Source organism: Ricinus communis, chromosome 7 (assembly GCF_019578655.1).
Source record: "Ricinus communis isolate WT05 ecotype wild-type chromosome 7, ASM1957865v1, whole genome shotgun sequence".
Lineage (NCBI taxonomy): Eukaryota > Viridiplantae > Streptophyta > Magnoliopsida > Malpighiales > Euphorbiaceae > Ricinus > Ricinus communis.
Window position 1 is genome coordinate 8,256,579 of NC_063262.1, and position 14,628 is coordinate 8,271,206.

The following is a 14,628-nucleotide window of genomic DNA, read 5'->3' on the forward strand; positions in this document are numbered from 1 at the left end:
CTTTATTGTGAATATGTAAAAGATACCAATAATATATTAGAAAGATGTCATTGATATACCTTATAATGTTATAAAACTTTGAAAACTTTAAAAACATACACTCATGCATCAGTTTTTTAAATCTAAATTAAAAGTCAAAATAAAACGGTATTGTATAGAATTCATTCAATATTGTATTATAACAGTACACATATAATAGTTTTTTTTTTGTTTTTACAGAATTAGAACACAAATTTTTTTGCTATTTTCACATTTGAGCTTCAAAAACACATGAATTATTATTGACTTATAAGTTGTAGTTTGATTTGAATGCTTAAAATCGTTTTTGTTTTTTGTTGTTCTATTTAGCAGTTGCAATGAAGTTTTTGTTGGATTAACATGTTTTTCTTTTAATTTTTAATTTTTGTTTCAGATATATTATCGCAATAAAATTAATTTTGTGTTAAATTTATTGATTTTGTTTCTTGTTTTACATTTTAGAATAAAAGAACTGAATTGGGTAAGAAGGAGAAAGTTTAGAAACAATATAAATAAAAATCTGTCAGTTCAGTTAAGAGACCGTATAAATAAAAACCACTATTTTTATCCGTAAAAATAAAATTTTACAGCACATACTTTTCCCAAAAAAATAGAAAAGCCGAAGATAGAGCAAGCCCAAATCATAAGGGGCCAAAGGTAGCCCGGCCCAACCTGAGAATAGAAATAAAGAAGGGCCACGCACGCCACCGTTCTCTTGTTTAATATAAAAGCGCTTCATTTCTTTTTTCTTTTTCTGGTAGCTTCCACTTTTTCAAAACTGTATCGCAGCAAGAAGTACTGCACTTGGATTTGCCACACGGCGTCGTCGAGAAATCTCCTTTAATAGTGGTTTGTAAGCTTGTAAGCTGCAAAAATGGCGACTGTTATGCAGAAAATCAAAGATATTGAAGATGAGGTAATTATTATTATTATTAATTACCATTTTTAATTTCTCAAGAACTCCGCAATCCTTGATGCTCATAAGGTATTTATTGTTCAGGGCAAAGATAAATATTTTAAAAAGAGTGCTCTTTCTTTTAACTAATTTATTTGCTTTTGCTGTTGAAGTGAGTTTTTGAGTTGGTAAACTGTTTATGCCTTTGTATTGGGAGGGGTAGCATAATTTTTGTGTGTGTTTGTGACAGATGGCAAGGACTCAAAAGAACAAGGCTACAGCACATCACCTTGGTTTGCTTAAGGTACCTACCTACCTATTGTTTCGCATTGTTTGACATTATTCATTTTGCAAGCATTCAAATAAATTGAATTCGTGTAAAACCATCTCACTTGTGGCATAATTTCGTTTTTTTTTTTTTCAAAATGCTAAATTTTATTTTTTTAGTTGAAAGAATTGAATTCTAGCAACTATGATCCTTCTAAACATAACAATGTAGTAAAAGGTGTTCAATTCAACTGAACTTCTGCGTTTATAAACTTATCAAAAACATGTTATGTTACTGATCATATTCATATTTGTATAGGACTGTTAGACACTTATACCTCTCTCTTTGATGCCCAATAAAACAAAGATAACCAGAGCTACTGTATCTCTGCCCTTATTTGTACGTATTGTATTGTCTCTTCTATGTGAAAAACTCTGATGGAACTGCTACACGTGATTGTCTGTCTTATGCTAGGCTAAACTTGCAAAGCTACGTAGAGAACTCCTTGAACCTTCATCAAAAGGAGGTGGTGGTGCTGGTCAAGGTTTTGATGTTACTAAAAGTGGAGATGCCAGAGTTGGCCTAGTGGGTTTTCCTTCAGTTGGGAAATCGACACTGCTAAACAAATTAACAGGCACGTTTTCAGAGGTATGAAGCTGTTACCCATAGTGGCATAAATTTTATCCTGATAATGTTCATAAAAAGTTCAAGCGAGGTAGAATTACCTAATTTCAGTCTTTTTTTTTTTAAATAAATAAATTAAGAGTTCGCTATGATTCAGTTATTAGGTAAGATACAACCTTTTCTTGTGTTAGAATTGCGCGCTTGATTTATTGAACCTAATAGTTCATTCAGCTTCTGTTGATATGCTTATTTTATAAGTGTTTAATGTGGAATCTTTATCATTCTTTTCAAAAGTTTTGCTCAGACGGAACAATAGTTTGGCTCAACTTCCAAGGATTCTGTTTTACTTTGGCCTATTGTTTATGTGTTTTTTGTGGCTGGGAATTAACAGCCTATGCTGAATACTTGGTCACTGTAAAACTTGCATTAGGTACTTTGATCTCTTGAAGACTGACTTCTTTTAAAAATATATGGCTTACAGGTTGCTTCCTATGAATTTACCACTTTGACTTGCATCCCAGGCGTTATTGTTTATAGAGGAGCTAAAATTCAGGTATAAATATTTCCAAAGATTTCTTTCCCTTTTATGGGTCTGATGTACAGCAACAACCTATTGTTTGAATGCTGACAGTATAGCATATAAGAGCTATAGCCATAATTGATTTGATATTTTGGTCTCTGTCTTAGTTTTTCAAGTTATCCTGTACAAAATATTTACCATCAGTTTCTGAATAAAGATCATGTCATTTCTCCAGTTTGTAGATCAATAATGGTATTCTGTTGATTGATTAATTCAGTTTATGGTTGGCTTCCTTTAAATGAAAAGTAATACATTTTTTTTTTTCTTTCAATGTTTGAAGTTATTGGACCTTCCTGGTATTATTGAAGGTGCTAAGGATGGGAAGGGACGAGGAAGGCAGGTAAGAGTTTTACTGTTCTTCTTGTTGGTATTTTTTAACGCATTTGAGCTTTTATTTTATTTTTTTGTGATTTTTATTTTTCTTGAATATTGGTGTGTACTAAACCAAGATACAGATCTTTGATTAGTTATCCAAAATGGGAAGATGCATAAGGGTCATATAAGATTAAAAAAAAAAATTGACCTTTCTATTTTATTGATCTGGTTGCCAATAGCTGATACAGGAGGCCACACATCAAGGTAGGATCATCATGCCTACTCACAGAACATTATCATTGATTAAGCGTTGCATGACTGTAAAACTAGATATTGTTACAACTTGAAAGTTGCCATCATGAACTAATGCTTGGAAACTGAGGTTTTATGACACTCTAAATTATAATTAGAGAAGATCCTTAGCAGTCTCATATAAGCCCCACATCATTAGGCATGCCACGTAGGGGCCTAGTATTACTATAATGGGATAAGTAAAATAAAATACCCTAGGGTACTTTTTTGTACTTCTCCCTACTATAATTGAGGGCATGTTTTAAATAGCACAAGCAGCCAAGATCCTTCAGTCACCTTTTATATGATGATTCCCTTATCTTTTGCATTAATTATTCGGTAAATAATAGTGAATGATATATTCTTGCTTTAGCAATCTTGTGATAAATCCCTTATCAAGGATATACATTATCTTAACCAAGAAACCAAGATTGATGGAAAACAAAAGTTGTTGAATCATTCATTGGAAAAATGAGAGATATGTAGGATTATGTGAGCTATTATAAGAATGGTGAGAAGAAAAGAAAAAAAAAGAGGCAATTAGCTTGTTAGAGGAGCTAAGTATAGAACATTTTGACATTTTGGTGAGCCAAATAACTGTTACTCATCTATTCTAAAAGAAAACTTTTTTGTCCAGTTGAATGTAATCACTATTCACGCTCATATTTAAAACAGTTTTTTTGGGCATGATTGAACTTTGTGCGATTTAGGACTTTGAAAAAACTGAAACATAATGATACCGCGACCAGGGAGAATTGAAGGGACAAGATTAAGAATAATTTCACCAAGTTAATCTTGAAGCATAATCAATCCCAAATCTTAGGTTTGTGTCCTAACTTCCTTAGGGGCCAAGATTGTGGTATGGGCATCAAATCATGTCAGCTCCATGGATCTTTTTCTCCATTTTGCTCCATCTACAGTGATAATGCTATGGCATATTTTTATTTTGTAAAAAGGATGATGTAGAAGTAGGATTTGAATATTGAATTGTCATTTCCATAGGATGTCATGATGACTTCTGACTGTAGAATTCCTTTGTGGTGCGTTTGAATTTAATTCTTTTTAAGTTAGACCAATGTATAGACTGATGCCATTGCAATTCAGGTTATCAGTACTGCTAGGACATGCAACTGTATCTTGATTGTTCTTGATGCAATAAAGCCGATAACTCACAAGCGTCTGATAGAGAAAGAGCTTGAGGGATTTGGCATAAGGTAAGAATGCAAGTACTGTGCCATCATGGTTTGTGCAAACGATATCTGTGTTTTCAGGAAATGGGTATAAGTTCTCTTTTACTTGCATCTTGATGTTAGTGCCACTATGTGAAGTATTACTTTCTCATCTTTTTTTTTTCCTCATTTCAAAAATCATTTGAAATTAATTTGGTTAGCACGTGCTTTGCACATTCAACCTGGTAAATCTTTTATTTGTTGAAAGAAAGAATAAAGAGATCAAATATGAAGATTCTCCAGTTGTGCAGCTTAATTTTTAAGCAAAACTATTGAACAAGCTCCAGTTTTTCAAAATGTAATTTTCTGGGATCTCAGGATTGGAAAGATATCGAACAAGCTCCATTCCCATTATCATAGAATTTTGTGTGGAGTATGGACTTTTAACGGTCAATTGACAACACAGGGACTGATAAATATTCTGTTTGTGAAGTAACAATGAAGTCCTACATTCAATGTATGTCCAAGATGGTTGTGGCACTTGTAGTGAAGTATTTATACTTCCTGGCTAATGTAGAAATAACTTTACAAATTCTATGTTTGATTTCTGATTAGATTAACTAAACAAATTAGTCACATGAAACTACACATTTCTTCAGTCTCCTGATTATAATTCTGTATATACTCTTAATCCATTTTTATTTCTGAAAACAGATTAAACAAGGAACCACCTAATCTGACATTCAGGAAGAAAGACAAGGGTGGGATTAATTTCACCACAACAGTTGCCAACACACACCTTGATCTTGAAACTGTGAAGGCAATATGTAGTGAATACAGAATTCACAATGCTGATATTACATTGAGATATGATGCAACTGCTGATGACCTGATTGATGTCATTGAGGGCAGTAGGATATACATGCCCTGCATTTATGTAGTAAACAAGATTGATCAGATTACCCTGGAAGAGCTGGAGATTTTGGACAAACTGCCTCACTACTGCCCAATCAGGTGATTTACTTTTTTCCTGTCTCTGTTTTATATTTTCCTTTGTTTATGTTATTTGTTTTTGTGGTTATTTTGCATAGAAGATAATAAGCATATTATGAATCTATGGACATGCATTACTGTCTCTTTCATAAATTTTGAACCTTAACAAGTTGACTGAGGCATTTCAAATACATTGGTCGAGGTATATTTGAAACTGCAATTATTTAATTATATTTTCTTCCATATCATTGCATGGATTGGTTTTTTGGTTCAGTTCGTGTGATCACGGTTGCATTTACTTTTTTTAGTGAGGCTATCTCTCTTCTCCTGGTTCAGAACCCATCCTGGGTTTCAGGCTGAGTTTGCGTCTGAGATTATATTATGTTAATATGGGTTAAGCTCAAGCTTCCCTGAGCCAGGCCTGTTTACTGTCCTAATGATTTTACCCATCAATTTATTTTTTTCTTACATTCACAATATTCCAAATTGGAGAACTTCCCACTGATAAGGGGTAGCTTTTTCCGGTCTTCATTAATTTTATGTCCTTGAATTTAGACAAATATCATATGGGACTATGGCTACTACATGTTGCTTTTTGCCCTTATATCCTACATTTCCTTGTGATTGTCTCTTAGTTTTTGATGTAGCATCATATGACGTATTACTATGACTTTTTGCATATTTTGTCTCAGTAATATGTATTCACACTCTTTTCTTTTTCGTTATTTTTTGCTTACATTACATGCTAATTTTATATGGCTACTCTACAGTGCTCACCTAGAATGGAACCTTGATGGTTTGCTGGACAAGATTTGGGAATATCTAGATTTGACTCGCATATACACGAAGCCAAAAGGAATGAACCCAGACTATGAAGATCCTGTAATTCTGTCATCTAAAAAGCGAACAGTTGAGGATTTCTGCATCCGTATCCACAAGGATATGTTAAAACAATTTAAGTAGTAAGTATCTTAAATTTCTATTATTTCTGAAGATATTTGTTCATCAGGATATGCGAAACAGCTATATTTTAGGCACTTTGCACAGCTAGCAATTTGTACGTGTGCATATGGTTAGGGTTGAGCCTTCATGTGATGCTTAAGCACATATTTCTCATGTGCTTCTGAAACAAAGATACTTGAGGATGCCATCTGAAATGGCTGGCATTATCAAACAGTTCGAGTGTGATTGAGATTAAGGCAGGCAACTTATTTTATTATGAATGCCAAATAGCCTTTCTGACTGTCTTGATTATTTGTTCTTTATGAATTTTATAATGGTAAAATTTGTATATCTATAGGAGTTTAAGTAATGAGTAGCTTTTCAGTTGCATCCATGATGACAAAACATTGGCTGAACACATCATTTTCTTCGTTTCTGCTGATGCCTCCAGCAGTACTAGTCACTTCCACAAATACTCACCTTTTGTATTTGATACAGTGCTCTGGTGTGGGGATCAAGCGCTAAACACAAGCCCCAGAGGGTTGGCAAGGTTCTCTCGAAACCTTACTAATCAACGACTATCTTTTCTCTATGCATTTGTTTCTTTTGCAATTGATTATCACTTGAGTCTGCTATATAATTTTGTTTTCAGGAACATGAACTAGAGGATGAAGATGTCGTGCAAATAATAAAGAAAGTGTGATGAACACTCGGCTCCAATCGCGAGTCCTCTATTTAAGTTCTGCAGGTTGCAGAAGCCGGTGTGTGAAAGATTCCATCCAATTTTCTGCATTATGAAAGCGATCGAGTGGAAGAGAAGCTCAATTTCTGAGATTGAAGGTGACAGCTTGTTATGTAATTAATCTAAATTCTGATCAAGCACTTTTCGATGGTGATATAATTTTTGTTTGCCATGATATGTACAACCTTAGTGATGAGATTGGTCAAAGAGAATTAGTTGGTTGAATAAACCTGGGCGGAAATTAGAGACCGTATCCCCATTAATTGTGCTTGAAAAACAGAGTTTTCTAAGAGATAGCTCATGCATTTCCATTGGTCTCCTTGTGAACTTGGCACGCAAGTTCAAGGCGGATTCAAGTCATTTATTAAAGGCAAATTGCATTTTTATGTCCTTGGATTTTTTAGTTTTATTTTATTGAGTTTTTTAATTTTTATTTTATTTTATTAAATTGTATTTTTATTTTATTTGTATTGATGATTTTTAATGGTTCTTAATTAAAATAAAAATACAAGGGCTTAATAGAATAAATAAAAGTCTCATTATGTATAAGAAGCCTTTAATAAAACTAAAAATTAATAAAATTATAAAATTAATTAAAGTTTTAAGGACTCCATAAAATCAGAAAGATTTAAGGGTTTAATAGTGGATTTTGCCTTTATTAAATAAGGTAAAGCTTTAGACCTGGACTTCTGCTTGTTTTTCATAAGAAATGCGGCAGAGCATTATTCCTGTGTTTATATATGATTTTTGAACCCATAACCATTTCTTTTTAACAAATTTAAATTATAGATAAAAATTTCATGTTAATTGACTAAAAATACTATTTTCTACTTAACCTTTTTTAGTAATCAGATTAAATAAGTACATTTAGCAGATTATAAATCAAAATATAAATTCTAAATTTGAAATTTGAAGCATTAACTAATTTATACTTCGTTTAGCTCAGATTTTAAGAACCAAATATTGTTTCACTAGTTTATGGTAAAATTACACTACTGTTTCTGGAGTTTTGGGGCACTATTTTTGGCAAAACAAAACATATCTAAATTTCCATTTGGGTATCATAAAACTTGTGAAAACAATTTTCTGGGTAGAAAGATCCACCAGAATGATGACATTACATAGCATGGGTGACAAAAGTATTGAAATCATTCTGAGATTGAAGTGTTTTCCATTGAGGGAGTTCAGTTTGTTTGATAATTCTATTTCTGAAATGGTGCAAACTAAATTTGATTTTGGGTTAGGTGCAGCACCACAGATAATTGGAAAAGAAGGTGGTGGTGATTAGGGTTTTTCTTTGTGCCCATTGTGACTCCATTATAGGTATTCTTTTTATTTGGATTTAGAACTTCCCTCAATAGAGGATATTTGGGCTATTAAATTAACATATTGGAAACCATCCTGCCCACTAGTTTTCCTTAAGAGAGTCAAAAGTTCTCTTTTTCTTTGACTTGGTTCATTTTGAGAAATCTACTTAAAACCCAACTAATAAATGCAGAAACTGTTGGGAGTAAAATATTTTCCAAACTAATAAATGTAAAAACAGTTGGAAGTAGACAAACCATTCAAATCGTATTTTAAAGTTGACCAGTTTATTTATTCACGTTTTATATTTCATTTTTAAGATTAATTTAAAATAAAATTATTCAAAAATTTTATTAAAATCAAAATTAATTAGAGACAAGTATATTTCAATTAATTAGAATAAAAAATAATTAAATAAATTCTCAAATAAATTATGTATGAACATGTAATGTTTGATTGGATTCAGAGGATACGGAAATCAACCGAACTTATAATTCATCCAAATCAAACTGAACCGTAACTAAATAAATAAAAAATAACAGTTTACAGTTTGAATTGATTTAGCTCAGTTAGGTTCAGTTTGGAAGGTTGGTAGACACCTCTAAGGGTCCCAAAGTTAGGAGCAAGTTCCTTTGAGGCCAGACTTAAAAATGGAGAGAAGAATCTTTGCATTCAAACCAGGCCAATGTACAAAAATACATGATAGTTTTCATCCAATTATAAGGGTGCATGAAAAAGAACCATTAAAAAGAAAAAGAAACAGAAAGCATACGGAATGTGTTACTAAGGAAATAGAGTTCTCCAAGATACATTATCATTACAAGTGACCTAGCTGACAATAGAAAACGGTCCTCGGATATCAGGCTTTAACACAGCAGTTGAAGTAGCTGAAAAAGCTCCTCTTTGTCTGTTTAAGAAATCCCACAATGAGTACCACTAGAAACAGTCCCAGAAACAAGAAAAAAAAAAATAGAAAAAAGACAAATATATCACTGTTCCTTCTGTTCCATACTAACTTAAAACTTTTTTTTTTCTTTTAATTTATAAATAACAGGGAAGAAACTCGAACTTGAGAACTCGCTCAAATTGAGATATGAGTCTAATGTCAGGTTAAACCTGTGTTGCAGATTATTATCACTAATATAATGTTAAAATCATTTATTTTTTCCTTTGCTTTCATTGTTTTGCACACTCAGTATGGTTTAGTAAGCATTCCAGAGCAAAAGAGCATTCTCTCTCGTGTTTCCAATTGCTAAAGATATGATATGCAAATAATCCAAATCTAAATGCCTGTATGTTATATGTCCAATTAGTATATTACCGTTTTCCACATAACAAAAAGGGGTACCCTTTACTAATTAGACAAAAGCAAGTGACCCCATATTGAATGGCCCAAAACTTCTCTTGCATGTGCACCACTTGCAATGGCGTGCGACCTAGGTACAATACAAGATCATCCTCACTTCCCTTGGTGGGCACACATCTCTATAATGGATGTAGTTGAGAAGTACCTTATAACATGTAATTAATTTTATTTAATAGCTCGGTACTGATCCAAGACATCAGATCTATTTGATCATTTAACCATCTAGGATCACATAAGAATATTTGTAGTCTCTTCCCCCTCCCCCCCCCCCCCCCCCCCCCCCGGTACGGTTAATCTCCTATTGAAAATGTAAAGAACAGCAAATTGTTTGCACTTCCAACAAGAAATAGATGGTTCCCTTTCTAATCTCCAAGTCTCAAATCCTGATTGCTTATTTCAAACTATGAAGTTATTTACTACATGTATCTGATGTATGCAAGTGTATTTATACTATTAACTATTGGGCTTTATTGAGATTATCTTTATATAGTGCCTTCCCATGCAGCACCCTGATATACTATTATATAATGTTGGATTTTTTTTGAGATTATTCCTGTACACTTTGGACACCACAAGGCATAAGGAATATCTTATGCAATATATAATCTAAGTAAATTAAATAATAAGTGCTTTTTCCTTTGCCAAACTGGCCCCAATGCATCAAGCCTGTCTAGAGCTCCCAACTTTTTTCTTTTTTTAATCAGGGATTCCTAGACCAAGTTAAACAAGCTTTATTAAAGAACATCTTTAAATGCTCTTAAATACTTGCTGCCTACTGGCCTGCAATATTGACCCACAAAGTTTAATGATCACAACTAGGCAATTTCCCCACCACTACATCTCATGTCTGTGGCTACCAGCATACCAAAAAGCTTTATTATGTTATTCTCTCTAAATTTATAACTGCCAACAACTACTCGCATACCACTGTACTGGGTATATATATACTTCAATGAACCTTTCTAAATAAAGAAAGAACAAAGAATCTTACATTAGGAGGATGGTGATGGCTCTGATGGTAATGGTCGTGCTGCTGATTATGATCATTATGGGTAGCTTTTGCATCGGTAGCTGTTGGGTTAATGAAGTCTTCTTCGTTGCCAAGACTTGCTCTTGACACATCCCTCTTGTTCTGCTTCCTCATTTCCCTGATTTTTGTGAAGTCCATCGAGTAATCAGGCAATTCACCCTTTTGATCCCAATCCCCAAACTGTGGTACTGATAGCCATGGTGCATTTTTCTTCAGAGATAATAAAAAGACAATATTAATTGATGTTTAACACCTCCTAAATAATGAATCAATACCATTTTCCAGTATTGAAAGATATAAATTGACCAAAGAAAAGGCATTAGTTGTTAATTCCCCCTTCAGCTTACAAGAAAGCCAAATACTTTCTGTTTGAGAACTACATGATGATTATGAACATCAAATTTAGTTTATTTTTAACTAATAATTTAAGCCAGAAAACATTCCAGTCTTTCTTGGCAGTCAAAGAAATTGCATTATAAGACTTGATTGAATAAGTACACAAAAAAAGAAACAAAAATGATGATTGTGACAACCATTGAAATTGAGATTGAAAATTCAAAGCTAGAAACTGTTCTATTTTCTTAAATTATAATTTTTGTAATAAAGATAAGAACATTGACTGTTTCAGAGGTTTGAAAAAGCTAAAAATGATTACTTGGTTTGAATGTGTATTCACAAAAGAAGGTAAAAAGAAAGTAACTTTTGGACCAAAAAGGAGGAAACAAAATGATCAATCAAACAAACTAATCATCCAACCAGATCTAAATTAACCTAAACACCTTACTGATCATGAAGAATACATAATAATATAATCTAATCTTACGATAGACAAAAAACAAGATTTAGCTTCCAGTCTTCAAAACTCTGACGAAAGAGAAAAGAGACAGAAAGGAAGAAAGCCTACACAATAAGAACAGAAATTACAACATTACAAAGCTAGTCAAGAACTTCATATATCCTACCAGTAACCAAAAGAATTCAACTTGTCATGCAAATAATGACATAAACTCGGGCCTCAAAATTTTCAACCTCAAGCTAAAAAAATAAAACAACCAAACTTGTGGTTCTTTTCCATTTGCTGAGTTTATCAAGATACAAACATGAAAACACAATACAGAGAGAGAGAGCCAGATTACCTCCTTACGATCCTCCATGAAGTTAATCAGTACAATATCCTCAATAAACAAAAGAAAAATTGGAGTGCGATATAGAAATTAAGGAAATGAATAAAGAAAAGCAAGCAAGCTAAAGAGAGGAGAGGAGATGAGCTTTGTGGGTATTGATTGGGAAGTGATTTTATGTAATCTGAATTAACAAAGAAAAGCTTAAATGTGATGTGAAAATTTTATAGAAAGAAAAAAGAGTGGTGAATGTACTGACTACAGCGCGATGACAGACAACTCCTTTCTTTTTCTGTGATTGATTGATTATTATTATTTATATTATATCGAACACATATCTCACACGTACTTTACTTTTCTACTTTCGGTGTTATTACCTTTATGCCACCCTCCAACCAGATGTTGCAAATGGATTGATTTGAACGGTCATTGGTTGGATATCATTGATAGGGTGGATTTTAAAGACTTAATGTATGTTTAAACAAATATCACCCTAATATTTTAATTTTTAATTTAATATAATAAATATGTGAATTTTATTTTATAATTTTTATATAATTTAATAAATATTATAATTTTTTATTATAATATTTAAAAATTTAATAAATAAAATTACATAAAAAAACTAATTTAATGGTCTATTAGATTATATTAAAAATTAAAATGACTAAATAGATAAAATTGGATATTCAAATATGCATGTCACCGGATTTTAAATTGACATATTATATTATGAACTCGGACTTATAGTGCATTAAACAGTCATAATTAAAAATCCGACAATCTTTTATAAATATTTTAATTATCTCTTTTCTACTACAAAATCTTTAATCTTTTACTCATTATCTATATAAAAAAATAAACTAATATAAGAACCAATGAATGGAAATTAAAAAAATCGCAAATCAAAAGGTATTTTCGTAGCTGAATTTTTAATTAAAAATCTTAATCCATTTCGTAATAGTGATAAAAGAATATATTTCTGTTACTTTTTCTATCTTTGTTTGTCAAATTCGATGTCCTATAATTTCACATTGAAATTATTATTAATAATTTAAAAAGCATTAAAATTCTTCTACTTTTTTCAATTCTCTTATTCTTATGTGCAACAGTCTTCATCCCCTTTCATCTGCAAAATGACAATCATAACAAACAACATTTAATAATGAAAACCATGACTTCTATTATTGATTACCATAATAGATGAATACATAACTTTTAATTAATTAATATGTCTCTGTCCAAATAACAAATTAGTATTCATATATAGATTTAAATTTACTGAATCATAATCTCTAAATTATAAGTTAATAGAATATAAAAATTAAATCCTAATCACACAATTAAAGTCGAAAACAAAAACCCTGAAAAGTGATAAAATGATAACAGTAAAAAAAAGTGTAAAATGTAATAAGAAATCGCAAATGCTAAAATATAAGTTGACTGATAGAGTGAAAATAGACAGAAAATGATGAAGCAACTTAATAGAAAATGATTAAAAAGCAAAAATGAAATTAAAAGAGAAATTCTTTTGGAGAATCAGACAAAAAGACTTAATAGAACGACGAGAAAATAATTAAAAATAATAAAAAGACAATTGTTTGATATCTCTAATTAGTTTTATAAATTAAAATATTTATTTAACTTATTCTAAATAGTAAAATGATTTAAGTATTCTCTTTTTAAATAATTTCATATTCTCTTTTTTTTCTTTTTTCTATTTATTTTTAGCATACGTTTCTTAAAATCCTTAGTTATTTTCATGAAGTTAAAAAAAATATATATATTTTTTTCATTAATCTAAATAAAAATAAAATAAATTACTTTTTTGTTCTTTCATTTTTTGCATTCACCACGAGATGAGACCATCTCCTCTAAACTTTTAAATTCTTGCTACTCTATTCTAATTTCAAATTAGTAACAATTTTCTATATAAACTTTTGGAATGGTTACAATTTTAATAAACTCTTTTTAGAAACAATAGTTTTCTCCCTAATAGGATTCTTTAAGGAGTTGTTGGAATTACGATAAGACATAAGTAAACTGCTTTGTTCAAACCTTTTTGAACCAGCTCTTTCAGAGCATCCACAATAATGTTTTTTATATTAAAAAGCATCATTTTTATCCTACAAAGTATTTTAGCAAATATTTAAATTATAAAAAATAAAAATTATATTTAAATCAAATACTTTTTATATTTTGCTTTTATTTTCAAAACAAAAGGCATTTATAATATTATTTTTTTAATTTTTTTAGTTTTTTTAATTTTTAACAATAGAAAAAAGAATCATAAATATCAATGAATCAAGTATGTTTAGAAATTTACAGTGCATTGATTATATTTAATATAAAAAAGTGAAATTTGGATCTTCAAATGTAAAGAGTAAAACTAACTCTCTACTGTTTGTTTAAAAAATAAAAAGTTCATTACAATTTAGTTTTTGAGACGAATTTTTAAGATAAATAATTTGATATATATAAAGACTACATTAGATATGCTCTTAGAAGTCTTATTTATCTCCGTTATATTTTTACTATATATTTATTCTTTATTTTTTTTGTATAAGGTAAAAAAATTGAGTTAGCTTTCATATTTAGAGAGAAACTTTACTCTTTATTTTTAGCGTAATAAATACATTACAAATTTTTATATTTTTTATTAATTAATAATTTTAGTTCTATTTTTGGCTAAAATATTTTGAAAAAAATTAATACTATTAATACTTATGAAAATAAAAATAAAATAAGTGGCAAACCATAAGGAACTATTAGAATTAAATAAAATTTTTATTTATATATTTAATATTTCAAAATATTATTTATTAATAAAATTATACTTTTAAAATAAAAAATACCATTAAATATTTTGGATATTTTTTTATTATATTTTCTTTACTATTGAGGATCCTATTAAATTTAATTAAATTTTAGTATTTAAACTTTGTTAAATAGTATTAAATTTTAATAAT

At 30.5% G+C, this 14,628-nt stretch overlaps 2 protein-coding genes across 2 annotated transcripts; one reads left to right on the forward strand and one right to left on the reverse strand.

Annotated features, from left to right (window-relative positions):
* The first annotated feature begins 758 nt into the window (after positions 1 to 758).
* On the forward strand, positions 759 to 7,227 carry LOC8268226 (developmentally-regulated G-protein 3). The gene is made up of 10 exons (XM_002532229.4): positions 759 to 934; positions 1,164 to 1,217; positions 1,656 to 1,829; positions 2,287 to 2,358; positions 2,666 to 2,725; positions 4,096 to 4,205; positions 4,875 to 5,174; positions 5,924 to 6,115; positions 6,594 to 6,645; positions 6,748 to 7,227. Exons 1-10 carry the CDS (start codon positions 893 to 895, stop codon positions 6,796 to 6,798), a joined length of 1,107 nt encoding a protein of 368 aa, XP_002532275.1. The 5' UTR covers positions 759 to 892; the 3' UTR covers positions 6,799 to 7,227.
* Positions 7,228 to 8,786: 1,559 nt separating this feature from the next.
* On the reverse strand, positions 8,787 to 11,941 carry LOC8268227. The gene is made up of 3 exons (XM_015727278.3): positions 11,675 to 11,941; positions 10,500 to 10,748; positions 8,787 to 9,049 (listed from the first exon to the last, which is right to left on the reverse strand). The coding sequence occupies exons 1-3, from the start codon at positions 11,690 to 11,692 to the stop codon at positions 9,002 to 9,004; spliced, it is 315 nt and encodes a 104-aa protein (XP_015582764.1). The 5' UTR covers positions 11,693 to 11,941; the 3' UTR covers positions 8,787 to 9,001.
* Positions 11,942 to 14,628: the final 2,687 nt, after the last annotated feature.